Source organism: Myotis nattereri, assembly GCF_964212035.1.
Source record: "Myotis nattereri genome assembly, chromosome: 7".
Taxonomy (NCBI): domain Eukaryota; kingdom Metazoa; phylum Chordata; class Mammalia; order Chiroptera; family Vespertilionidae; genus Myotis; species Myotis nattereri.
In genome coordinates, this window is record NC_138082.1 from 35,908,458 (window position 1) to 35,935,865 (window position 27,408).

Genomic DNA, 27,408 nt, shown 5'->3' on the forward strand with positions numbered 1-27,408 from the left:
AGGAAGGACTTATGAGCCCAGGGGTGATGCTCATCACACAAGACTCCCAAACATCTGCTCTATAGTCTATGCTAATTCCTTCCATTTTTTGGTATTCCCTCTTTACTTTTTTTACTTTTCTCTAATTGTTAGAATAAACAGAGTAAATGGTTAAATCTCAGTATGTTTCTGAATTAAAGCAAACCACATCACAGTAAGCGGCGAGTAGAATGGCAAATGAGCGTAGGCACATGCGCGACATGCCCGTGTGCAAGCAGAGTCTAATGGAGACAGTGCCACAGAAGCAGTTTATTTCTCGAGTCTGAAGAAGCCACATACCAGCCTGCACAACACGGACACAGGTGGGAGAAGAAACCCTTCTAGTGGAGCCTGGCCCCCAGCGGACTCCCTTTGCCCCGTGGTCATTACGAATCGCTGCCACATAAAGCCGCAGGCTCCGATGGTCCTGTCCACCCCGACTACACTGCAGGGACGACTGCCATTGCCTCCACGGTGCGATGTTCAGACTGTTTACTTCCGCCCAAATTTTAAAGCTACGAGGAGGCCACAAGAGTGCAGACTGGAAGCTTCTTCTTCACTGCCAATACAGCTCTGGCAGAGGGTGGTCCGTCACTTCAGCCAGATCCACTTGTCGCCCACGTCCGCATTATACCCGGGGCAGTACTTGCGGCCCGGCAGCTGTGGGAGGAAGCAGGCAAGGTCACCATGGGTTTACAAGCAGGTCGGTCCCCCAGCCCACTGCCCTGTGTTCTCCACGCCCTGCTGTGAGTGACGAGCTCCACAGGCACCGGGCACAGCATAGCTCTGCCTGAAAGAGCTTCCGTCCTGGCAGGGGGCCTATAAATGCAAACCAACCCAGTGTCCCATCCTGTCAGGAGAGTGACGAGGCCATGGAGGGGACAGCTGGGTGAGAACTGGACGGGGGGTGACCCAGCAGACAACAGGGCGACAGCATGTTCCTTCTTAATGCTCTGCCCAGCGCCATGTGAAAACCCACTGATGAAGTCCCAGCTGAGTGGTCACTGTCCAGCAGGAAGCACAGGAGGAGCACCGGCTACAATTAACACAAGGCCGTAGTCAGTGCGGGTGGGTGAAGGAGCCAACAAAGGAGGAGCCACGGTGGGAGCCGTTAGCTGCCCAGGACCCAGAGCTGCCACTGCAGGAGGGCAGGAGTGGCTATCACGGCAGCAATGATGTTGGAGGACAGATGGCTCAATGCCCGTTCCTCCTAGTGGCAGTTGGGGAGCAGGGGCCCTGTGACACAGTCCACAGAGTCTGGCCTCCCAGGACACAGGCAGGTGGGCCTGGAACAGCAGCTACCAGGCATTCCCATGGGCAAAAGAGCAGGCATGAGAGCACAGTGACCATGGCTGTGACGGTGGCCAGCTAGGCAGGGCCCGCTCTTTGTGCAGGGAAGGCTCGTACTGGGTGCTGGGGCTACAGAAGGGGCAGGAAGACATCAGGGAGCCGCATTTCAGCTCTCTGATTCCAACAAGTACTTTGGCTACCACAGGTGGTCACTGGGCCAGAAGGGCTGCTCCCTGTGGGTCCATGTTACTGACACCTGCATCTGGCTTCCATGGGCCTCAAGGGTTCAGGAAGTCCTGGAGACACAGAGGGGCAGGAACAGTGTGGGAGGAAGGTCAGGTGGTTCCCCAGTGACATAAATAAATAGATGGCGCAGCAGGGAGAAGAGAAAGCAGGTCCTCACAGCAGAATGCTAACTAACGATGCAGGACTCACAGAATCAGGAAAAGTGTAATTTGGCAACCATTCTATTCATAATTTAGCCAAGAAAATCAATAAATGGTAGAATGAACGCTTGAGGAGGAAATGGACATTGACAGTTTCAAAGTATGCCCCTCAAACATTTACTAATTACAAAGAGTGAAGACACAATCTTAGTCAAGGGACCAAAGTCAATACAACCCATGACAGGACAGACAGGAACCAGGTGCCACCTGACAAGATGCAAGCAGTTCTGTGACAGGCCCACAGAAACAAAACGCAGCCTCAATCTGATCATGGGAAGCAGCGAGTGAACAGTCAGGTGGAGGGACACTAAAAAATACCTGTCCTGTGATCTTCAAAAGTGTCAAGGTCTTAAATGTCACGGAAAGCTTGAGGAACTATCAGATTCAAAGAGACTACAGAGACAAGACAATCAGATGCAATCCATTATCCAGGGTGGGCCCTTTTGTTCTAGAGAACATTACTGGGTGACTGATCACCCTGGAACTAGGTCTGGGATTAGCAGCAGCAACATATGAACACCAATCCCCTAACTGCAGAAGGTCCTTGACCTTAAGAGTCACACATCATGGCAGGGGATACCTGGCCCACCCAAGAGGACCTGACCCTGGGACCTGAGAGCCGGCTTTCCCAAGGAGTGCCCAGGAGATGCTGTGCAGGAACCACACCTGAGACCTGGGTGCCCAGAAGGTGCTGTGCAGGAGCCACACCTGAGACCTGGGTGCCCAGGAGGTGCTGTACAGGAGCCACACCTGAGACCTGGGTGCCCAGGAGATGCTGTGCAGGAGCCACACCTGAGACCTGGGTGCCCAGAAGATGCTGTGCAGGAGCCACACCTGAGACCTGGGTGCCCAGGAGATGCTGTGCAGGAGCCACACCTGAGACCTGGGTGCCCAGGAGATGCTGTACAGGAGCCACACCTGAGACCTGAGTGCCCAGGAGATACTGTACAGGAGCCACATCTGAGACCTGGGTGCCCAGGAGGTGGCTGTACAGGAGCCACACCTGAGAAAAGTATTTGAAGCTAATTGGCACCATTTGATCACAAAGGTTCAGAGAAGTTATTTTCCTATTCTTGTTATTTTTGTAAATTTGAAACATTCTAAAATAAAACATCAATAGAATGAAGACATGAAGACCACTGAAAACATAGTGTGAGACTGTCAGCAGGCACCCTCTGGCCAAGGACCGATCCTAAGGGCAAGCCTGAGCCCAGGGAGGGAAGAGCACCAGCCGCATCAAACAGGGGCTACGTCTCCAGGCTTCAAACATACGGAGAATTCGATGTGACAAAACAGCACAAGTGACAAGAGCTGGGTAAATGGAGTACAAGTCTCCTGAGATCCCACCACTGTTATGGAATGAGGGAACTACTAACTAGTGCTAGACTTTAATAAATCAAGGATGACTATTCTAATCACTAGGTTAGCCACTAAAAACCATTTAAAAAGAACGTTAATTAGTAAACAAATAGAGGGGGAAATAGGATTTAAAATTTTCATCCAAAAGAAGACAGGGAAAAAAATACATAAAACATGTAAGAACAATATAAAATATACAGTAAGGTAAGCTATTTATTTATTTTTTAAAAATATTTTTTTTATTGATTTAGAGAGGAAGGGAGAGGGAGATAGAAACATCAATGATAAGAGAGAATCATTGATCGGCTGCCTCCTGCACATCCCCTACTGGGGATCGAGCCTGCAACCCAGGCATGTGCCCTTGACCAGAATCGAACCTGGGACCCTTCAGTCTGCAGGCTGACATCTATCCACTGAGCCAAACCGGCCAGGGCTAAGGTAAGCTATTTAAACATAAATGTATCTGTAATTGCATTAAATGTGAACAGATAAATATTCCCAACTTTCAGACTGAACAGAACTAAAAACACAACTGTTTTCAGGTTACAAGGTGCCCACTGGACATATGAAGATACAAAAAGGTTGAAATTCAAAGATGCAGAAAAACAACTCTACCATGCAAATACTAAGCAAAAGACTACAGATGCTGCCTAAGCACTGAATGAAGTCACCTTTAAGGTAAGAACCAAAGATAGTGAGAAAAAGTTCAGAACCTATAAAACGGTAACTCCACTGAGAATTTATAGCAATTTAAATCTGTCTTCCTCTAATGACACAGCCTCTAAATCTACACAGAGCAGAATTGGACAGACGGAGAAGGGCACATCCACACAGAGGCAGATCTCCACATCTCTGACCACAAGCTGACGGGAGAGAAAAGACCAGTGAGAATGAGGACAGTGTGGAGAATGTGGCGAACAGAATTCACCCGGATGAGACCAACTGAACTGCACACAGTGTGGGAAGGAGACCCTCTCCCTGAGGACCAGGGAACGTTACCAAAATCAACCAAATGCAGAACCGAAGGTCAGCCTCAATCACACTGCAAGGGCTGAAATTGTAACAAGTGTGCTCTGACTAGAGTGGAATTAAGCCAGAAAATCAGTAACAGAAAAATAATTAGAAAGATCCCCACTGCTTTTAAGTTATCCAGAATAATTCAAATTAGCATACTGGTCAAAAAGGAAATGAGGTTATAATGAGAAAATACTTTAAACTGAATGATTATGCAACGATGACATTATGAAATCTAACTAAGCTAAGTTTGGAGGACAATGTGTCCAGCTTCAAATGCATATATCGAACAGTAAGACAAGCCAGAAATCAACGACCCACCTTTTGCCTTAAGAAGTTAGAAAAGGATTTTCCCCCTAAAACCTTCCTGGAAACCCCAGCCCAGTCTTCAAATTTCTGTACTACACTAACTGTTTCCAACCCTCTCCTGGAAAGCCTCCCTCCCCACCCCCCCCCAAAAAAGAAAAAAAAAGTTAGAAAAGTAGTAAATGAAAGAGGAAAAAGAGCAGTGATCAGTGAATTGGATGTACAGCAGATAACACCAAGCAAGAAGCTGGCTCCCTGGGCAACAGGCTCCCTCCAAGGGGGAGGGAGTGCAGGGCAGTGGCTATTCGCAGGTGTGACCAAGTTAAAAACATAAAAAAAGACAACTTCATGCCAAGAAATCAGAAAATTTAAACAAAATGGGGGCAAATGCCTCAAAAAATATAACTTGAACATTATTCTGTCTATTAAAGAAAATAAATTAATAACTTAAAATATTCCAACAGAGCCCACTAGTGAATCTTTGCAAACACGGCAGGAAGAAGCAACTCCCATCTTACACAACTTTCCAGAGAAAAAAAGTGACAGCTTAGTGTCTGATGCCAGCAGGATAATGATAGTAAATCTGACAAGGATACTGTGAGAAAGGAAAATTACCATCCAGCCTCTCAGGAACATAGATGCAAAACCCTACATTAAATGTGTGCATTAGATCCAGCTATACACAAAGAGGGAGATGTGCCCACAGGTGGGATCTACCCAGGATTCAAGGTGTGGCCTTACATGGAAAATCAGTCACTATAACTGACCATATTTACAGAAAGAGGAGAAAGATCATCCAGGGCAGTCAAGGGGTGGTAAACTCAGTACCAGACCTGAAGAAAGTCTTTGGAAAGTAGTATTAAGATGGAACTGCCTCGCCGAAACCAGTTTGGCTCAGTGGATAGAGCGTCGGCCTGCGGACTGAGGGGTCCCAGGTTCAATTCCGGTCAGGGGCATGTACCTGGGTTGCGGGCATATCCCCAGTGGGGGGATGTGCGGGAGGCAGCTGATCGATGTTTCTCTCTCATCGATGTTTCTAGCTCTCTGTCTCTCTCCCTTCCTCTCTGTAGAAAATCAATAAAATATATTTAAAAAAAAAAAAAAGATGGAACTGCCTCACCTGAGAAAGAGTATCTAAAACTAACTTACAGCAAACATGACACTGATTGGTGGGCCATGAGATCAGAAACAGGACAGGACGGCACTGTGACAACCTCCACTCAGTATGAACTAGACATCTATCCAGGGTAGTCAGGCAAGAAAAGTAAAAGGGGGGGATAAGATTAGAGAGATAAAACTGTTATTTGCTGGCTTGTATTTTTTTTTTGCTTTTTATATCATGGGACTTTTGAATGTTCATGTTCCATACAGAGTTAGCATTTGAAACATCCTGTGTTTGCCACAGTTGTCAGATGATGGCTCGGCTGCTGGTTCACTGGAACTTTCCTGACTATGAGCAGCGCCGTTACAACTATGTGCAGGGTCACCTAGAAATGTCACACATAAAGGGCATCATCTATATAATCGGCTCTTGTTCAGCTCTTCAGTCTGTTGCATCTCCTGGGAGCAGACCCACACGATTACCACGCCAGATGGAGTCTCCCCTGCTCTGGATACCAGGCCTACTTTCCCAGGGGTAATCAGGCTCACTCTTTCTTGCTAAACAGAGAGAAATAAATACAATCTATACTTTATAAATAGGCACATATTAACAGAAGAAATGAAAACTCCTACAGGCATGAGCTGTTCCCAGTTATAATCAATGAAATACACACACTGAAACATAAGCTCCGTGAAGACATGACTAATCTGGTTCGCTGGGTCTCCTCAACTTCTCGACCTTAGGCTTTCCACTCCCTCTGTGCTTACTGAGATCACCGGCACCGTGACTTCAAATGTCAACCACATGCTGACGACTTCTAAATTCAGTTACAACCCTCACTTACTGCCAGACTCCAAACCCAATAGACCTGTTACTCAATATCTCCTCATGGGGATACTAAGTGTCTTGAACGTGCCATGTCCAACAGTGAATTCTTGATTTTTCCCTAAAGCCTGTAGCTCTGTGCTGTCCAGTATCAGCCAATTCCCACCCCAGAGTTCCAGTTTCTGAGCCCTAATGCAGCAGTCAGCTCACTTCTCTCTCCCACTTTCCAACACCAAATCTCAACAGATCCTGGAGGTTCTACCCACAATATGACTTTTCCAAAGTTGTATGATGATGCTGCCCTCTGACATGTACTCTGCAAACTGCCTTCTGGTGCTCCCCCTGCTTTGCCCACACCTTTGGCCAATCTGCTTCAGGTTAGAGGCAGAATATTCCCAAGACATAGTGTGTCACACACGTCCTCCTTCTTGCCATGTCCTACCCAGGTAAGCCATCTCTTCCTTACTGCCTGTCCCCTCCCTCCCTCTGCTCCAGCACAGTCCTCCTTCCTGTGTCTTGATTGTGCAGGAAAAGCCTTCCCTCACATCTGGGGCTCCCCTCTCAGTGCCCCAGCCACTCCCGCCTCCTGCATCTCTGCCCACACTCCTTCTTGTGAGGCCTTCCTGGACCACAACCAAGATCTTTAAGTTTAGCTCCCCTCGCAGGGGTTCTGTCCTAACCTCTGCTGGGAATTTAATTTTTGCCCACAGCACTGGTCACCACTGTTCAACCAATTCTGTTTTACTTTTTGTTTTGTTTCCTTCCACTGTGATGTAAGCTCTGTAAGGGCCAAGATCCTGCCCATCTTAGGCACTGCTGCCCCGTGTCTAGGACAGTCTGACACTAGCACACACTCACTAAGCATGCAGTGGAACAAGTAACTGAGCTAATGAACAAATGGCACCAATGCGTGACAGAACAAGACGGAGAGCCTGGCGCCACAGAGCCTGACATGAGGAGAGTGTGGCTGCTGACATCAACCAAGGCTACCTCCCCACTGGGGCCAAGGCTCCATACCCGTGTGCCACTGCCTTTTTATTTTATTTTAAAAGGACACTTCACACCAGTAATACAAGTAGAAAGCCAGTACCCTCATCATGAACAATAGAGCATGAAAAAAACGTATAAAAATGAAGCCAAGTTATTACTTCCACATACATATCAATGACTACAAAATTCCTGAGCTTGCCTTGTTTCTTTGTACAAAAGTGAGGCTATCAGAAGTGAGCCAGATGCTAAAGATGTAATCAGAATAACTTTTTTAATTTAAAGGGCAAAACTTTCTCACTAGTAATTTATGTATGTTTTTAAATCCTCTCTCCACCCAGCACATTAAGTCCCCAGGCCCCACTGGTCTGGACTAACAGACAGCACTGAGCGACCATGGATGCCTCCGGGCTGTGATGACAGCAGACTCTGCAGGAGCCAGATGAGCACGTTACAGGATCTGAACTCGGTCCTAGTCCGGGAAGGGCTGTGTGGTCAGCTGCCTCTGCATATTATGAAGAGGGGCTATAGGGTCAGGCTGGGCACAGAGGACGCCAGGCAGGAAGCTGCGGGACAAACTGAAGTAAGATCATAGAGGCTGCACAGAGGCATAGCTGTGACGCCAGAAGAAAATGAAGCCATTTGTAAGATGGACTCCACAGGGCCTGGTGAGCCATTAAATGCAGAGTGAGCGGAACATCACCAAGCAGGTTTCCTGGCCTTTGCAAGTGGCAGAGGTGGCACAGCTAAGCCTTGCCACAACCAAACTGTGGACCTGCACAGTTCCACTAAAACAGACGCAGACTGCAAGTACTCACACCCAGAGGCCAGCATGAAACATACCCACTGAGGTAACTCAGAGTTTCCTAAAATTTCTACACTGAATAAAATCACTTTCAAAACAACTAGAACTTACTTAAAAGAAAATGCCAAGGACCTCAAGTAAGAAAGGAAGCAGTGAGACATATTGCGACACCCAATCACTTCAAGCATTTTGCAAGCCTCAAATCTGAGAATTACAGTTGTGCGAAAGTATTTAACTTTCAATTTACCCAAATGCTGCCTGCTTAGCTTGTCTAATTTAAATACAATCATTTCACATGTTTGGCATTAATAACCCCAACCACAGCTGATGGAGAAATGGCTCATGTTCCGACTATTCCACTGGCACCAGCATTCCAGAGAAGACTCTCTCTCCAGTCACCCACTGGGTTCCAAACCAGAACCGATGCATGTTCTCCAAGTTCATGGAATCTTGCCTGAAATGACTCCACAAACCATTGTGAAAATAATTCACTAAAAAGGTATGGAAATCAGATAAGACCAATAAAGCAGGTGACCCTCCTGACCTCTGCCCCCATTGCTGTCCAACTGGGCCACCCCTCCACTATTTATGAGCCATGAAGAGCAGAAGTTAAAGCTGATAATAATGACATGGAGATAAAGCTAAGGAACCCAGAACATTTTTACACCAAGATAACATGCTGATGAGGAATGTCGCTGGCACACACGCTGCCCAGAACATCTTCCTCTTCATGGCCTGGCCGTCTGAGGGCCATGTCAGCTTTAAGACCAGGATAAAGGGAGAAAAGGAGAATCATTTCAACTAAACAAAAGCTCTTTCACTGAAAAGAAATAATGACCAGAACCATTTTTCAGAGAAGCAATGTTGTCCCCAGTTGTTTGAGACCCACAGCAGGTCAGCTCTCTGGCTTCAAAGGTCTCACCTCTGAGAATTCACGGAAGACTCGGTCACTCTGGTGCGCTCCAATCGTGACTTCTGGGAGATAGATTGGAATGGTTGTGTAATTCAGCACCTTCAACTTATCCTGAACCCTAGGAAATAAGACAAACATGGGTCACGCTAAACCACCAACATAAATAATGAAATAAGCTGTAAGGCTGGTTTTTAAACACTTCTATATTAAAACATTAATACATTCAAATAAATGCCATTCATTCCCAAGCAGTCATCTTGAAGCACAACTTTCACCTCAAAGACCATCTGCTCTTTGTGTCGCTGCTATTGGAATGACTTTCACAGCCTGAGTGGAGTCTTTCAAAAGCCTCAGTGCCCGGATGACTACCTTTGGGAATGGATACAAAATGGAAACATAAAAAAAGAGCCACAGTGTGCTTTATTTATTTTTTTAAAAATATTTTTCTTTATTGATTTCAGAGAGGAAGGGAGAGGGAGAGAGAGAGATAGAAACATCAATGATGAGAGAGAATCATTGATTGGCTGCCACCTGCACACCCCCTACTGGGGAGCAAGCCCACAACCCAGGCATGTGCCGTTGGCCAGAATCGAATCTGGGACCCTTCAGTCCACAGTGTGCTTTAAATATAGGCATAGCAGGAATAAAAAGGAACAACAAACACCATATATTTCAATGTCATGTACATAATGTCCTCATTAAAAACTTGCAAAATGAATGAGTCTTGAGGAAAGAGACTTGAGTCAGGTGGGTCTGGCAGCATCGTGCCTGCCACTCCCCCAAAGGCCGACACCATCTGCAGGGTCTGCAGGATCAGGGCTCTGGGACTCAGGGCGTGGGGAATGGGGTGAGTTTCCACACAGGATGGGCTGTTGTGCCAGTGCTTATAACAGGTCTAGCTCTCTGCCTTTCTTGGCACCGATAAATACAAATCATAGGGTCCTCTCCTTGTTTCTCCATTTTGTTTTGCTGGATGCTAAAATATTTATACTTCTGTAATTTGCTTAAATTAAATTTAGTCTGAATATAAACACTATACTTGAAGATGAAAAGCATTTTTGGGGCTTTTAGAAAGAAACATTAAAATAAAGTCTCCTTTCTTAAGGGCTCAAAACAAAGAAAATAATTATTTTAAATGGCCACTTTCCCATTAAGGAGTTATAATGGCAGATGTTTCTGCTTGTAATGGCCCAAATGGAAGTTTTTTAAATGTCTCTGGCTCTCAGCCACTTGGTGAGAGCAAGTCCAGACCTACCAGGCAAACCCAAGCCTGTTCCCACACCACAGGCAGGCCCCACTGCATTCGAAATAGCCCGATCTGAATCCAGGGCTCAGTGATCCTCTGTCCCTCTCCCACAGAGGGACACAGAGCACCAGAACTCATGGTAGGTGCGTGGACAGCAGGTAAAGGCATACCCAGGCGTCACAGTTAAGAGTCACATCACTGACTGAATAATCCCCCAACCAGACATCACTCCAGAAATTCTGCCAGGATAACTGACTGCTTGCCTAGGATCCTGATGTGGACTTCACCTACCATGCACGTGGCTGTAGTGCACACAACTCAGACCAGAATTTTTCTCTTCTAACAGTAATTGGTTTTAGAATATATTTCATAAGCATGTATCAATAATGCATAAATACACATCTTTTTATTTTTAACACAAATAGAATTATTTCATTCTTATTATACAAGGACAATTTTTAAAGTGATCTCACAATAAACATTTTCAAGTAAAAATGAAGTTCGTATGTTTAAATGTTAACAAATATCAAGGTACATAAGGTCTGGTTTTCTCTACAGCTTGAAAATCCTAAAAAAATTGTGGAAAATTTGAAAGGCCTTACTGGCGTGGCCTGAGAACTTGAGAGGAATACACAGAGCAACAGCGCCATCTATGTTTGACTTGGCAGAACTATATTTTCACATAACCTCCCCAGAAGGATGGATCTGGACAAACATGCTTCAAACTGTTTTTGAAGATTACAAAATTATCTGTGACTGTTCAGACTTCTTTAAACTGGCTATACTGCTCCTCCAGTGCCTCACTATGAGCCTGAATTGTGACCTCAGAAGAGCCTGTGTACCTATCACCAGTAAAGCCACATCTTTATCTCTAATCATCTAGGCAGATTGAAGATAAAGAATGAGGACAACAGGAAGCCATAATTTTATGACCCAGGAAGCAAAAGCAATGAAACAAAACATTCTGTTCACAGAGCACTCAATCTGATTAAGGAGAACTCAAACTGGCTGAGAGTAATATAGGCTCTTAACATCATGACCCAAAGTACATTTAAATGAGATTAAATGTACTCAAGTTTGGTTTATAATATGAGGTGCTAGACCACATATTTTAAAACAAAATGTGAGGCAGGAAAAGACAAAACAACAACAACAGTAAATTATGTTTTGTGACTTAACTGTTCCCCAATTAACAGAATGTCTATAGTTCCTCCTAAAACATGTCCAAAGCATCTTTTTAGTCTTTCCTGAAGTGTAAAGGTCTGTGTGAAGCACTACATTTCTGATTCCACACTCACAACTCAGTTCTACAGCACTGGGCATGCACATCAGAAAGATGATCTCCAGGAGCCACGGAACACAGGACTCAAAGAGGGAGGGCTTTGGGAGAGCAGCGGGAAGGCAGAGGCCGGGCTGCTAACCAGTTAGCACAGGAGTGAAGCCGACAGCGCGGGCACCAGTCAGGTATGGATCACAGCTATGAGATCAGAGCGCTCTCAAGGTTGAAAACCAGTTACCATTCAGCATCAGCACACACAAACATAATTACACACTGACACACGTAACTGAGACGGTACAACATTGCTCTTAACTAGTAATTTGGTCAAGTTCTGGATAAATAAGTATAACTAGCAAATGGCATGTTTACAGTAACTATCTCAGAAAATTGATCATAATTTTCACTTGAGTCCCCCAAATTAAGAAGTAGTACTGGAAAACAAACACCATTACGACTATACACTGTTATGAAATATCTTTGGGGAAAGGGCAGAGGAGCACAAACTGGGAGAAGGATAGGACAAGAGCGTTTGCAATAAATGAATTGAAACAATTGAATGTTATAATTGTGAGCTTTGCAGAAATTATAGGATCTTTCTCTATGCTCTGATAACCACACAACTAAATAACTACTAAAATTATGATTATAAGACAGGAATTTTGGACACAGTCTAGAATGATTCCAGGTTGTGTTCAGAAAATGACACTGTATTACCAATGGAAGGACTCAAAAAGTGATTGCACATGGCCCAGTCTCCATAGAATGTCAGGAGAGTCACCTCCTATTTGATATTTCACATATTTTGCCCAACAGAAGCTGATATTAACAAGAATCATATATAAATCCATATACAATAATAGCCTAGAAAAGTTCAGGGGAGGTTTCCAGGAAAAACAAAGGTGACTATAGTCTTATCAGATCACTCAGATTCCTCGATCTGCCTTCTTTTCAGTGTCCCTCACCCTCCTTACCAGGTTAAACCGCTCACTCCTTCACTCTCCTCTGCTCCAGCCACTGGCTGGGCTGCTGGGCACACTCTCCCACCAAGCTCCTGCCCAGGCCCTGTCCGTGACCTGGCCTCCGTGTCCCATGCTCACCCCCAAATACCACAGGCCCACTCCCTGCGTCACTCAGGCCTCTTCAGAAAACAGGCCTTTCTCGCACCACCCCCAACAGCATTTTCAGTCACTTGCTGTCCCGTTACCCAGGGTTGCCTTCCTTCAGCCTTTAGCACCGACACAGTTCTACTGATGTGGGTACTCTATCTCCCCAACAAAACATACATTTGATTTCATGAGGTTTTACTTGATACTAAATCCTTAACATCTGAAACAGTGCCTGGCACGTGGTGAACGTAAAGTGGCTGCTGAATTAATAACACAATCAATTCAATATAAGACCACCATTTAGAAAGAAAGAGGAAATCTGCCTCAGTACAGGTTGGCCTGTTAACACCGAACTTGAAATATAATTCCTTCACAAATCCGTGTCTGCAGCAGGCAACATATCCAACTGAAACACCAGCCCTCCCCGTTCCAGCCGTTCTCAATGTTCCCATACTCACAGCATCCGCAGATGGTAGAAGAAAGTGTCACTCTTGTCGAGCCACGGCCCCTTGTCAAACTTGAGGTATTCGATGTCCTCCACCACCTGGACAGTGGGAATTCCAATTTTAATGGAAAGTCTCATTTTAAATGACACGACATTTTAATACACCATAAACTACAAATATCTGGCAGGAAGAATCACACTATAAAAGTGAAAAAGGAAGTCCAAACAGATGGCCTTTAGTGAAGCGGGGGACGGAGTGATGACTCCTCAATGTGGGCGTCTTGCCCAGCTAACACAGGAGACATTACCTGACAGTCTGGGAGAAAAGGGGCAGGTAAGAGTCAGACTGGGGAGGAGACCTGAGTTTGTGACAGACCCTCATTTCCTCCCAAGCAACTTCATTCCAGGAACAACAGAATAATAAGAAAGTAAATGCGTTTCTTTGGGAAGTTCCATGACCCATGTTCTCAGCCCAAAGCCTGCGGCCAGGACAGCCTGGCCTCCCAGAGCACCTTTAGGATGCACTCTCTCCTGAAACACACCCAACTGGGAGAAGTCATCTAAGTTTCAAGAATTTGGATGTATTCAATAAGAACTCAAATAATGAGTCTTAGAGCTAAAATGCATCACTCTTCTCAAACACATGCCATCTATTCTCTCAAAGATTTCACAATAACCTAAAACAAGTCAGCACTACAAACACAGAAGGCTGAGAAGGAATGAAATGTGGCGAATCAGTGGAAGAGCAAAATAAATCAAACCTAAAAGGAACTCTGAAGCCGGCCCAGAGCCAGCTGAACGCAGGCCTCCCATAGGAGAGCCCTGCTCTCTCTCCTCCAAGCCAGGAGGCAGCTCAGGGTGTTTCATAGGGAAGCAGGCAGCTCTGTGATCTTCTGCTATGTCACCACCTGCAGCTCAACCCCAGATCACAAAATGTTTTTTTTTCTAAAATTCTTATTTTTTTAAGTAATTTATGCTTTTTTTTCTTTATGTTCTTATTGATTTTTTTAGAGAGAAAGGAAGGGAGAGGGTTAGAGAGACAGAAACATTAATAATGAGAAACATCATCAATCGGCTGCCTCCTGCACACCCCTACCAGGGATCAAGCCCACAACCTAGGCATGTGCCCTGACCAGAAATTGAACTGGTGACTTCTTGGTTCCTGAGCCACACTGGCTGGGCTGTGCTTAATATATAAGATGTGAGATAGTACTTTTCTTTTTTAGCAAATGAATGGTCAACTGCCTCAATACCTTTCAAGAAATAAGCTGTTTTCCTCTACTTCCTTATTAGCCTTTAAAATACTGTCTTTACCAAATCAAGTCTCACACATGTGCAGGTGCACACACATACACACAAGCACACACACACGTGAGCACGCACATGCACCTGTTTCTGGACTCTGTACTGTTCCCTTCATCTATTCATTTATTCTAGTATTACTACCACAGTGCTTTCATTGCCATAATTTTGTAATATGCTTTTGTATTTGGGAGGGCAAATGTTCTTATATTACTTTTTTTCAAAAATTTTGGCTATTACTCATTAATTATACTGAGATTCACTTGAATTTTTACAAAATGCACCTACTAATTTGGGGGAAGCTGGTATCTTGACATACTAAATCTTTCTTGTTAACTAAGTCAAGTTTCAGTGTTACCTTCTATATCATACATTCTGAAACAGGTAACTCGCGGTTCTTTGTATCCACCACTACCATCCTTTTAAGATCACAGAAGCAGAATTATTTGTAAGAAAATAATGTGCAGAGAGTGTGATGGGTGTGGAACTTCCCTTTGATTGTAAAACACAGCTGTTTCCCAGACCATTGGGAACTGAGCTCATAATCTGATTCGCAAGAAGCTTATACATGAATTGGATTTAATAATCACAAACTTTTCCGTCATTTTCTTACCTTTTCTGCATCTTGAGCTTCCTTTACACTATACTGTAAAACTTCACATTTTTCACTGTAGATAAAGAGGAAAGCCAGTGTAAATTTTCCAAGCTGTACAAATGAGCACTTAACCTTGAAGTTGCCACTACAAACAGGCACAGGTCACATTCTTGAACTGGGCGCTGGGCTGGGCCTGCACTGGCCACCATGGCCTGACTAGGTCAGGAGGACAAGTTACAAGCAAGAATGTGCCCATGACGGACAGTGACAACAGCAGGTCTGCTCCTGCCTTCCCTGCTGCTTCCATCCCACACGCGTGAGAAACCAGAGCCACCTGTGTCTACAGAAGGCAGGGCACACAAGGCACCTGCACTGCTATGCAGACTGTCTCCAGAGGCTGCACTCATTTAAAAAAAAAATACAAAGGAGGCCAGGGCCTCAGTGAGACTCGTGCACTGACAGCAGCCCAGTGGTCATGGTGGACACACACAGATTACCTGAGCTGCTAGAATCTAGAATTTCAGAGGCAAATGAACCATCAAAATAAGCTCTTTCAATCAAACTATGCAACAGGACAGCAACTCCCTTCCCTTTGTCTTGGCACTGAAAAACCATGGTTGGATCCCAGAGAAAAGGGGACAACAGAGTGCCATTTACTCTGCCACTTCCTCTTGACACGGCCATTAGAGACCTGCTCACCCAGCAGGAGATGACTGAAAGCTGCAGGCTGGTAAGACTATACCTTACCAGTGAAGGAGGCTGCCTGCTTCCATCTCCAGACCAACTAGACGGAAACCCTAGGCCACACCTGGCCAGAGGCCAGCAAGGCCACCCATTAGAGCCCACTCCTGAAGGGGACAGCAGAATGCCGAAGATGGACTATGCTTCCCACAGATTGTCCACAGAGCAGACACAGGGACATTTTCTCATTTAGGTGACCCTACACCAGCGCACCGTCCTATTCATGGGATGTAACCTATAGAATAAATACCTTAAGAATTCACAAGCTGAAATCCACATGAGACCCACTACTATGGTGCCAAACATCACCACCTCTGCAGACCATGGTCAACAGGCTGCTGTTTCATTCACAGTTTTACTTCTGTGGTGTAAGAACTAGCTGTAGGCATACGTGTGTGTTTGTGTGATCTAACTTTTCCAGATGAACACCACACTATACCAGATTTTACAATGTTGCTCATGCTCCCTCCTGTCCACACTTGCCTCCTGCATGCATTTCTCACTCCTGACCCTGTTGTTTGAACAGACAGTCTGCACATGGATGAAGTTGATTCCACCCAGCAGCTCGTGGTATATGGATTTACAGGAGCCACTTAACCCAAACACTGATTAGATTCCATTTAAGTATCCACAGACACAGCTTATCTTCACGCCTGTACCAGTTCCCTGAGCACCACCAAGCAACCCTTCTAGGTCAGTGTGAATGTGTAGTTGCCACCTAAAGTAAAAATATGTGAGTTTTCTCATGCTGAAACCCATGATGAAATAGAGCTTCAGTTTACTTAAAGCATAAAAAAAATTTAAAACTATAAGACAAGAAATGTTTTGACAAAATAAGCAAACCAAAAAACAAACCAACCAACCAAAAACCCTGCCAACTCACACAGAAAAGTATGCTGTCATTCCTGCTTAACAGCAGATTAAACACTCAGACAACATCCCTGAACACACAGAGAGCTCCCCGGGCGGCGGGGCATCAGGACCTGTGTGTGAAAGACTGCTCTCATAGTCATGCCCTTGGCTCACCTCATTTCAGGAAGGAAGGTCTTCTTATAGGCGTTCTCGATATCCTGAAGATAGGCAGAGGTGATCTTCATCTCATGTGGCTAAACAAACAGAAGTACAGGTGTGAAGGCTCAGCCTTCTCTGCTTTTACCTGTGCGTGTATGAACTGTGGACACAATCAGTGGACAGTGTTTTCTTAGAACTCGTGATGGGCGCTGCAGGGACTCTGGGTGATAGGAAGCGGCCTTGGGACGACTTAGGATTACTCTCATCTTCATCTCAGTGTCAAAAAGAAGGTCCTGCCCTGGCTGGTTTGGCTCAGTGGATAGAGCGTCGGCCTGCAGACTGAAGGGTCCTGAGTTCAGTTCCAGTCAAAGGCACAGGCACACGCCCGGGTTGTGGGCTCGATCCCCAGTAGGAGGTGTGCAGGAGGCAGCCAATCAATGATTCTCTCTCATCATCTCCCTCTCCCTCTCTGAAATCAATAAAAATACATTTTTTTAAAAAAATGTCCTTCTTCCCCAGGAAAATGTTCCCTGTGGGAGTGACATTTCCAAACAGGAAGCAGTCCCAGGGCGAGTGGTCCTTATCAGTTACCCTTGTCCCCATTATGCTGCAGAGCCAGCGCCTCTAACCCAGTCCCAACCAAGGCCACAGAGTGTAAACGGATATGTGTGAGATGACCGTTCTACTCTTCAGTAAGCAGGAAAAGAGTTAAACAGACAGTAGTGGGATTCAGAGATCAGTTTTGATTCATAGGAAAATAAGAGGCATGAAATCCCCATTAGAGAGCAAAAGGAACATGGCCAAGGGAAGTCCTGTTAGCACACCTGTCTTACAGAATGGTTTAGAACAGTGGTCGCCAACCTTTCGGACCTCATGGACCACCGGTTGGCGATGGCTGGTTTAGAAGACGCAGGCAAAGGGGACAAGAGTGGGCTGGCACTAGGGACTGGAGGGCGCTGGTGGAGAGCAGCAACTGGCCAGGGGCCTTCAGTCCTTGTAAAAGTGCCTGCTCTCTCGGGGCCACGTGTGCCCCACCTTGTGAGCCTCAGCAGTCATTTCTGCCTCCTGCAGATGTCCCTGTGAGAGGCAAGGAGGGTGCAGAAGAGACAGGCCTCAATGAAAAGCTGACTTACATCTCCCTTCTTCTGAATCTGAGCTTGGACCTCTGGAACGGGCATGTCGATGTAGATCACCACGTGAGGAGGTAGGTACTCGCAGATGGTCACTTTCTTCACCTCATTGTAGTGGTCCACACCTGGCACACACAAGAGAGGCGCCATCTGTCATCTAATAGTCCAACGTAGGTGTTTCTAAAACATACCCTTATTCAAATACAAGGACAAAGGCATATGCACTTCTCGGAGCCAGTCGGCTGTCAGTGCAGCTGCACACCAGCCGTGGGATGGCTCTGCAGGTGCCAGTGGCCCTAGCACAGCAACCCTGCAGTTCCACAGTCCTAGAGTACCAGGCCCAGAGAGATCATGCTGGGATGCAAACCCTGACTTTAACAGCCTTAGGATTTTTAAATGCATCTTGGACACACTTAATACATTGTGGACAGATCACAAGAATGCTCGCTTCATATTACACAGTGTTTTACAAAGCATCATATTTTAAAAAAATATTAGCTTGTAAGAACATGTAATAAATAACTTCAAAATGCAAGGGGTATTTAATTTTAAAGCGTGCCTTTAACATTTATGTAAAACGTTTTTTGTACTAGTTCAATAGAAACTTACCTGGCCATTGGGTAAAGCTAGCACTAAAACTACTTACTTCCTAGACACCAGGAATGGGTCATATACATCTCTTATATGTGTATTTATTTCTTCATCATAACAGATCTTCTCTAAGGAGTAAAAGACACCACCCTTGCCCACACAGGAACACTATCAAGAAAGCATGGTCTGCACATTGTTACAAGGTGGAAACTTCCAGAAGTGACAAACTTTGTGATCACACTAAGATGCATGGAAAGAAAACTATCTTGCTCTAAAGCAAACACTCAGGTGACCACTCCTGGCAGCTCTGGTTTTCAAGGCAATTCAGGACAGGCCGCTGGTCCAAGGCAGCTGGGAAACGCGAGAGGCCAGTGAGGAGGTAGAATCATAGAGTGAATGGCCAAGGCTCACCGTGGATGCTGCTCCCCTGACCATAATCACCTAAAATCTGTCCATGCAGAGAACACGCGGCCTTGAGTTTGCTTCCCATCCATTCACCCTGGAACCAGGCCCATCACTCCCACATCAGGTTGGAGCTCCCTTCAGCTGCTTCCTCTATATTCCTGTTCCTGCTCCCATTTCTTAGGCAATCTCACCTCCTTGTACGCCACCCACATGCAAGTGGTCTCTTTCCCCCAACCCAGCACTGCAATGACTCTTGCTGTGGCACCGATGACTGTCCCCACTACCCTACGACTGTCCACCACTACCCTACTGGTCCTGTGTGTATTTCTGACCATTCAGGCGCAATTCTGCACTGGCCTTCCTTCCTGGAACCTGGAAGCCCCCCAGGATTCCAGTCTCAGGCCTCACCTCTCACTCTGTGGGCTCTGCAGTGCTGACCCCCCCACACTCATCTCCAGCCCAGACCACTGCTCGGGACTTTAGCTCAGACACGCAGCTGCCTTAAGGACATCACCACAGCTCTCTCACAAGAATCTGACTCGGCATGCCCAGCTGCTGCCCTTGAGGGTCCTCCTCCCTTGGTGACCCCGTCAGTCCAGGTAGGTCCACTTTTACTCTCCCACAGAGCTGACCCCAAGCTTGCCATGTGCACCTGCTCTGTCTCAGATCCACCCACCTCAGCAGGCTGCCCCACTGCCCCGTGTGGCCCTCACCCTATGATGCACTCGTCCTCCTCCAATTTCCTCTCACCAGACATCCCTCCAGATACATGAACTCAAATCGCACCACATCCCTCACATGCCTACAACACTACAGGGGCTCCTCAGTCCTTTCAGGAAAAGTCCTAGCGACCAAGCTGAGGGGCAGCCCCTCCGCGCGCACCGTCCTCACTCACCCTGCTGCACGGTGCATGGCTCGCCAGGGTTCACTCTCTAAGGCCACCACACACCATGTCCCAGCTGGTTAGACGTCCTGTATGCTTCCACAGCACCCCAACAATGCCAAGGACCCACACGCATTTTACTGCAACTAGCCACCTGTGCTGCTTTAACACTGCCTCCCCACTGCAGGACAGGGGAGCCTCTGATACATCTTCTTCTCCCTGGCACCTGAGACAGAGCCTGCACACAGCCTGCCCTCCAGAAGGCTGCTGGCCGACTCTGCCACTCAGTATGTCCAGCAGGGGTTGGTACCGTGGTCAGAGGCCAGGGCTCTGGCTGCTCCTTGTACAGGCATGCAGTGGACATCCTCAACAGCAGGGCAGACAGGCACACAGGAGCAGACAGCCTGGCCTCACTCATCACTGGCGTGCCTCCGCCCTCCCCCATTCACTAACCAACAATGCTTACTCTGCCCTCCAGAGATGAGCCACCCCCACCTCCCCTCCAGCAGGCAGAGCACACAGGAAAAGGTCCATGGGCAGACTGACATGGCCCTTCCCCAGCCCCACCCCTCCCTGCCCCCCCCCCGCCCAGCACACTCCTGGGTACAATAACCTGGCCTGGCAGGGCAGGCTTCTATCACCTCTTGCGGTCAGATGACCTTTACCCAGGTCTTTATTCCTGTCCACATGCCACTTGTCAGACTCTGACCAATGCCCCACAAAGAGCTACTGTCCCTAAAAGCCTCAGTGCAGCACCCTGTTGGAGAGAAAGGGTGATGATAATACCAGCTGTCACCAGGTATAGGCATGAGAGATGAAAGACACCTAATTACAAAATACACTAGAAAGTGCAGTTCAGGGAAATTAAATCTATTGACCAAAGAAAAATAGCTTAGGTAGCAGCTAGGCAGAGCAGAGAGCCGGGGGGGGGGGGGGGGGGAGGGGGGGTTCTTGGGGAAGGCCGTGTAGGAGTTGTGGGTTCAGCTGTGTTCAGCTCACGGCCCAGGACACCAGGACACCACTCCGCTTTCACAGCAGATGTAGCCCTAGGGGAGAGAGGGTGGAGGAGCCATTTGTTTCCTGTGGAGTTACTAAATAATGGCAGACGTTCCCAGAATGCACACCAGCTAAAGGTGGTGTATCACAGCCCTGACGACCCAGGAGCTGGCTCGAGAAGGGACTCACACTGCCTCCGGATGTAGCCCTGCTTGTACATCGCATCCAGGAACACAAAGTCGCTGTAGATGGAGCGCTCCAACACGACACCCTGCCCTGTTTCAAGGAGGGAAACAGACACCAAAAATCAGACATGATGACTACAGCACTGGAAACGTGTAATTTCATTTTAGAAAGGGGGGAAAAGTTATTTACAAGTCCAAATATTTTCAAAAGAACATAGATACACTTCTAAGTGGGAATTGATTTTCAAACAATATTTTTTTGGTTTGGGCAAGAGACCATACTGCTTCATTGTGTCAGCTGCAACAAAAGCATCTGATTACTAGAAAGTGTTTCCGCTTTAAACCACAGATTTCCCCACCCACCATGCCCATCACAATCCTGCACCTGCCCCAACCTTGGTGAGACCAGGCTCCTCCTCAGGTCCCCTCTGGCCAACACCCCACTCACAGCTAACTGCCAGCTTTCTCCCAAAGGCATTCCTATCTAACTACTTAGCACCACTCCTGCAGCGACCCTCCCAGTGCAAGCCTCCTCACCTCTGACCGGGCCAGGCTCCAGCTCAGTTCCCGCCCACCTGCCCCCCAGCCTCAGGCTGCTCTCACTCACCCACAGAGGCATTTCCAAACTGCAGCCAGATCCTGTCACCCCTCCACTCAAACTCTCAATAGCTTCCTCTCCTTCGGGGGAAAAACCAACAACTGACCATCTCGCCCAGGCTATTTCTCTGGCCTCCTGCCCCTCAACTCCCAGCCTCGTTCACTGCGCTCCCATGTGATGGCCTCCTGAATGTCACTCAGCACACAGCGGCTCTCCATGCTCAGAGTGCTGGTCCCCAGGGGCTCCCGGCCCATTTCCCTGCACTCAGTCCTGCAGTGCTGGGCAAAGGCCTCCCCTGACCTTCCCATCTGGAAGAGCAGCCTCCAGCCCTGCTCCAAACCCCTTCCTCCCTGCACCCACCACTCAGTACGACATGGCATCAATTTTTGCCTTTTACTCCGTGTCTCACCTACTAAAATGTAAGCCCCAGGGGTGGGGACTGACTTCCTGTGGTAGCCCCTAGTTCCTAGAACACAGCTGGCACTCACTAAATATTTAATGAATACATTAGTATAGCACAAAAGGAAACAAGTTTTCATTTAAAAGGTTTCTTTTTAAGAAATGGGGAGTCCTGAGGCAGGACTGAAGTATGCTTCAGGAAGAACCTGGCGTGAATGGAGTGTCACTAATGCCTGCAGGCTGCACGTGGCTCCTGTGGCTGGTCCTGGCACAGAGCATCAAGGCCACATTGTTTAATCAGGAGCAGAGCTGACCAAAATTAGGGCTTATGTTCATAGAAGAAAAAGTATCACTAATAACATGTTAGAAAAGTAAGATAATAACTAGGCCCTCTGAAACCAATTAAAGAGCATTATCCTGCATCTCGTTGTGCAATCTATGTATGTGGGACCTGCCAGAACATAGACAGGGTCTCTCAAATGCAGGCTTCTGAACCAGCATCATCTGTGACCTGTGTTCACGCTCAGACCCCATGAAGCAGAACCTCTAGGTCAGCGGTTCTCAACCTGTGGGTCGCGACCCCTTTGGCGGTCGAACGACGCTTTCACAGGGGTCGTCTAAGACCATCCTGCATATCAGATATTTACATTACGATTCAGAACAGTAGTAACATTACAGTTATGAAGTACCAACGAAAATAATTTTATGGTTGGGTCACAACATGAGAAACTGTATTTAGAGGGCCAGAAGGTTGAGAACCACTGCTCTAGGTGGCAGCTGGGCTCTTCGTAAATAAGCTCACCAGATAACTGATAGTCGATTGTTGTGGCAACCATGTACTAGTACAGTGGCTGGTACAAACCACCCATCTCCCACATAGCATTTGTTTCTGTGCGAGAACGCAGGACTGCTTGGGCTTGTGACTGTGGCCGTGTACCAGTGCTGCATCCGTCTTCTGAGTCTCAGGGTGTTCTGGGGACCAAGTCTCACCCATGTGCAAGTTACCAGGAGGATGTAGCAGCCCGGCCTGAATTCCAACCTTATTCTGCATTCCCAACAACTGTGGTCTTGCCCCATTTGTCCCGAGTCCCTCCATCTCCTGTGTCCTTATCCCTGGTACTTGCCCCCAATACTCTGGGCCTTGCCTACCCCAGTACATAGCCCTTGTCCACTTCATACCTGCTTCATGTAACTTCCAGGGGCACCCCCCCTTGCTGTGTATGCCATCTCCTCCACCACTGCCATCATCCAGATGGTTAACTTCCACCCTCTGGAGTGATGGTGAATTCCAGCCCATCTCTGAGCTTCAGTGACAAACCTATTTTGTTGCAACCCTACCTCTGTCTGGCACATGGCCCCATTCCCACGACTGTGACTCCACTTCCTCCCAGTCATTTGGAGGTCCTTTTTTCCCCTCCTTTGTTTTGACAAATGTGCCAGACAAATTCCATATAATCCATAAATCTCACTCCAATACACAAAAGTTAAATAATATGAAGTGAATTTATTCTAAAACGACGATCACATGGGTCTTGGGAAATTTATGATCTTATGGAAAGAGAGAAGTTGCTTCATCAGATGCCCTTAAGGAAAAACTCACTAGTGGCAATCTAAAGTGGCTGAGTTCCAGAACAGGGTTCAAGTGCAGAACACGCTCACCAGCTACCTGGCCATGGATACTGCACCTGTGCTCAGCAAGTGTTCCAAGGCGTCTGCATACTGCAGGAGACGACTGGCATACAGCCAGGACTGCAGACGGTAACTGTTGCCGTCGTTACTTTTGGGGTCATCGTAGAACTTCTCCAAACTGCAGTTGCCACTATACTGTACGTCCAGGGGCTTTCCATCCCCCGTGGTGCTGTCCACATAGTGTATTCCTGCTTCAGGAAAGTGCTTCAAGCCTGAGGAGAGACGGACCACATGAAAAGAGAGGTGGGTGCTTCACGCCCTATCAGCAAGCAGCATGCACTAACAGGAACCCCCATCTGAACGCCAGCACTGAGGTCACTGGTGAGGACCTGGGGACAGTAACCTGCACACCAAAGACACAGGTGTGCTCAAGGGAGCACTAAAGACACTGAAGACATGCCTGAAACAGGCGTGAGAGAAGCATGTCGGCTCAGAGGTTTCACTGCAACAAGCCTCCCTGCACCCCCACCCCATGTGAACTCAACCCACAACTATGGGAGTCCCGTGTGCAAGCAAGCAGGTGCTCGTTAAGGATCACAGGAAGGTATGGGAGTAGGAAAGGGGGCTGGCACCTGGCTTTGCTCTAAAGAGCTGCGTGCAGTCAGCTTCATACTGAGTTACCCGTCTGTGATGACTGCCTTTATATGCCCCATTTCAGAGGCTATTATAAAGCTCAAGTAAGACAGCTCGTGTCAAAGTGCACCATTCCCATCAAACTGAGAATGGCAAGGATTTTTTAATTTTCCAAATATGAAAGTTAAAAACAGCTTTTTTATAAATATTTTTAAATGCAAAATACCTACCTTAGCCCAATTCTACCTAGCCAATATTAAAGTAAAATCAACCTCAGAGAAGCAACCATACATCGGAGAAAATATTGTCATTCTGCATGGCACAGATTCATACCTAGTTTCTCTGCTATTGCTTTTGCAAGCTTGCTTTTTCCAGAACATATATTGCCATCGACGGTTATCACTTTGCTGAATTTTGTCAGTTTTTTTGATGTTTTGTCGCCAAATATGAATGCCAAAGGGCCAAACTGTCTCTGGCCCTGTACACTCGTATGGATTCCTCCCTGAAAAACACAACAACACATGTGGGCATGCTGGCTGCTGCAGGCACGAGCAGCTATTAGGTAAAAGGCCAAGAAGGCCATTGGTTATAAAAATGCCAATATCTACAACTTTACTACCTATTTATTTAATTACAGGTCTCCCCGTCCCACCCCCAAGGTAAATTCTTAAGGACAGGGAATTATGTTTAATAAAAATTGGATAGATGAAAGTAAGGCAGAGTGTAGGGAGAGTAGGGGAGAGGGGGGGAGAAAAGTAGGAAGGACATAAAGAACATTTCTCCAGTCTAGTTGTCCCGATTGCCTCACTGTCTTCAAACAGCTCCACTAGGTGTCCTGATAATTCCTGAAAGATAACAGGCCTAAAACTGAGACGTGGCATCCACACCCTGCACCCAACTCGGATCCCTCAGAAAGCTCTCTTTGCCACTACCAACCAAGGGGAACAGCGCAGGTATGGAGTCATCTTTCACATGCTCCTCCTTCCTCCAACTCCACAATCACTCACAAAATCCTACGGATCCTGCGTCACCTTCCTATCCCACGGATCCACAGATGTCCTCACCTCTCTCACCCACAATGCAAACACCTGCCTCATCTCCTGTCTTCAATACCCCCAATCTATTTTTTGCACTAAAACCATAGCAATCCCTCCAACGCGCGCGGGCACACACGCACACAGAGAAATACAATCGAAGGGCAAAGTGACTAGCAAGCCACAGCCACCCAGCGATGTATTCCCAAGTTTCCAGCCACAGTTGTGCTTCTCCGGACCCTCCGCGTGCAATGCCAGCCGTCCCTGTTGGCGACCACGGGGGTCCCCTCGTCCTCCCAAATCCAGCCCAAACGCCTTCTGCTCCGCGTCAGGCCCCGCCCGGGCTGGGTGTCAGAGCCGCTACGCGACACAGTGCAGCGGGGAGTGCGCGCCGGGCTCCTTCGCGCTCACAGCACCTGCTGTGCGTCCGCGCACCGCACACCGGCCCGGGGTACGGGGCCTGCAGACCGGCCTCCCACACCAGGGCAGCGGGCGGCCGGCTCGCCTCGGGCCCCTGGGATAAAGAGGCCGGGGAAGTTCGCGGCCCCTGAGGTCTGTCCGCGAATCGGCACCGGGGGCAGAGGCGTCGCCCCGAGACAGAGACACTGAGAGCCGCCGCCCAGAGGCCCGGGGACAGGGGAAGGGGTGGCACCGGGAGGGCAGGCCGGACCCCCCGCCCGCCGCCGCCTCACCGAGCGCTGGGCCACCGCCGCGAGGCCCCGCGCGGACGCGGACGCGGACACGGGAGCCAGTCTCAACAGGGTCAAGGCCATAGCTCCGTCGTCAGCACCAGCTCAAGGACCAGAGGGGACGCGGTCGCGCGGGGTCTTCTTTCGGGGCCGGCGCGCCGCCGTGACGTCACGACAAGGTGCCCTCGCGCTGCCTGTTGGGAACATCACGCAGGGCGCAGGCGCGGAGAGCGTTCCCGGGGGATGGGGCAGTCGCCTGCCCCTCGCGACCGGATACCCTTAGTCTCTGCCTCGTCCCGCTCTCGCAGGCCCCTCCGAGCCGGCGTCCGCGTCTCCTCTTTGAAAATGTCTGCAGCTCGGAGACCACCGAGGCTGGGCAGGCGGCCGGGCCTGGCCGGGGCGGGAGCCAGGGCGCCTGAGCCGCCGGAGCCAGGGGCGGTGGGCGGGCCTTCCCGCCCAGTCACGTGCGGTGCTATCGATGGATGTTTCTCTGATGTGAGAATTCCTGCTTGTCTCAAACAGGGTTACAGCCCGGTAAATGTCAAAAATGCACTTAGTACCCCCAACCCCCTGAACATTATAGCTTCGCCTAAATCACCTTAAAGGTGCTCAGAACACAGAGCACAGTCCAGTGTTCGTTGTTGACCCTCCCGATCGCATGGCTGGCGAAGCTGCCTCTGCCCGCATCACGACACTGGGCCGTCTATCACCAGCTGGGGAAAGACCCACACTCCAAGTACGGCTTCTGCTGGATGCGCAGCGCTTCCGCACTTGGCCGGTCAGGGCCCGGGTACAGATTCCCAGTTCCCAATGCCAGAGGAGTCGCCGTGGTATTGGAACTGTTCAGTATCTTGGTGGTGATGGACTTAGGCGTCCTAAATGAATAGAGCAGCGGTTCTAACCTGTGGGTCATGACCCCTTTGGCGGTCGAATGACCCTTTCACAGGGGTCGCCTAAGACCATCTGCATATCAGATATTTACATTACAATTCATAACAGTAGCAACATCACAGTTATGAAGTAGCAACGAAAATAATTTTATGGTTGGTTCACAACATGAGGAACTGTATTTAAAGGGCCAGAAGGTTGAGAACCACTGGAATAGAGGGATCTATGCCTTGTCCTCAGAATTGTAAAGACAACAAAGAAGGTCTATAGATTCAGCACAATCTCAATAAATATCCAGCTAATTTTTTCTTTTGTTTAAATGGACAAGCTGATTCTAAAATGCATACTCCCATGTTTACTTAGGAAGTGCTAAAATAACCAAGCCTGATGGTGAAGAAAAAGAACAATGACAGAGGACTTACTTCCAGATACCAAGATATATGAAAAGCTATAGTAATTGCGACAGCATAGCATTGTTGCAGAAATAGACAGAGAGACAAATGGACAGAATAAGAAGTCCAAAAGAGATGAGGATGGATGGATGGGTAGGCATTTGGT

At 47.7% G+C, this 27,408-nt stretch overlaps 1 protein-coding gene across 1 annotated transcript; it reads right to left on the reverse strand.

Moving 5' to 3' along the window:
- Positions 1 to 275: 275 nt before the first annotated feature.
- On the reverse strand, positions 276 to 26,416 carry NDUFA10 (NADH:ubiquinone oxidoreductase subunit A10). The gene is made up of 10 exons (XM_081095359.1): positions 25,966 to 26,416; positions 24,573 to 24,741; positions 23,663 to 23,878; positions 20,985 to 21,071; positions 17,924 to 18,045; positions 16,806 to 16,885; positions 15,057 to 15,111; positions 13,155 to 13,240; positions 9,075 to 9,183; positions 276 to 678 (listed from the first exon to the last, which is right to left on the reverse strand). The coding sequence occupies exons 1-10, from the start codon at positions 26,044 to 26,046 to the stop codon at positions 610 to 612; spliced, it is 1,074 nt and encodes a 357-aa protein (XP_080951485.1). The 5' UTR covers positions 26,047 to 26,416; the 3' UTR covers positions 276 to 609.
- Positions 26,417 to 27,408: the final 992 nt, after the last annotated feature.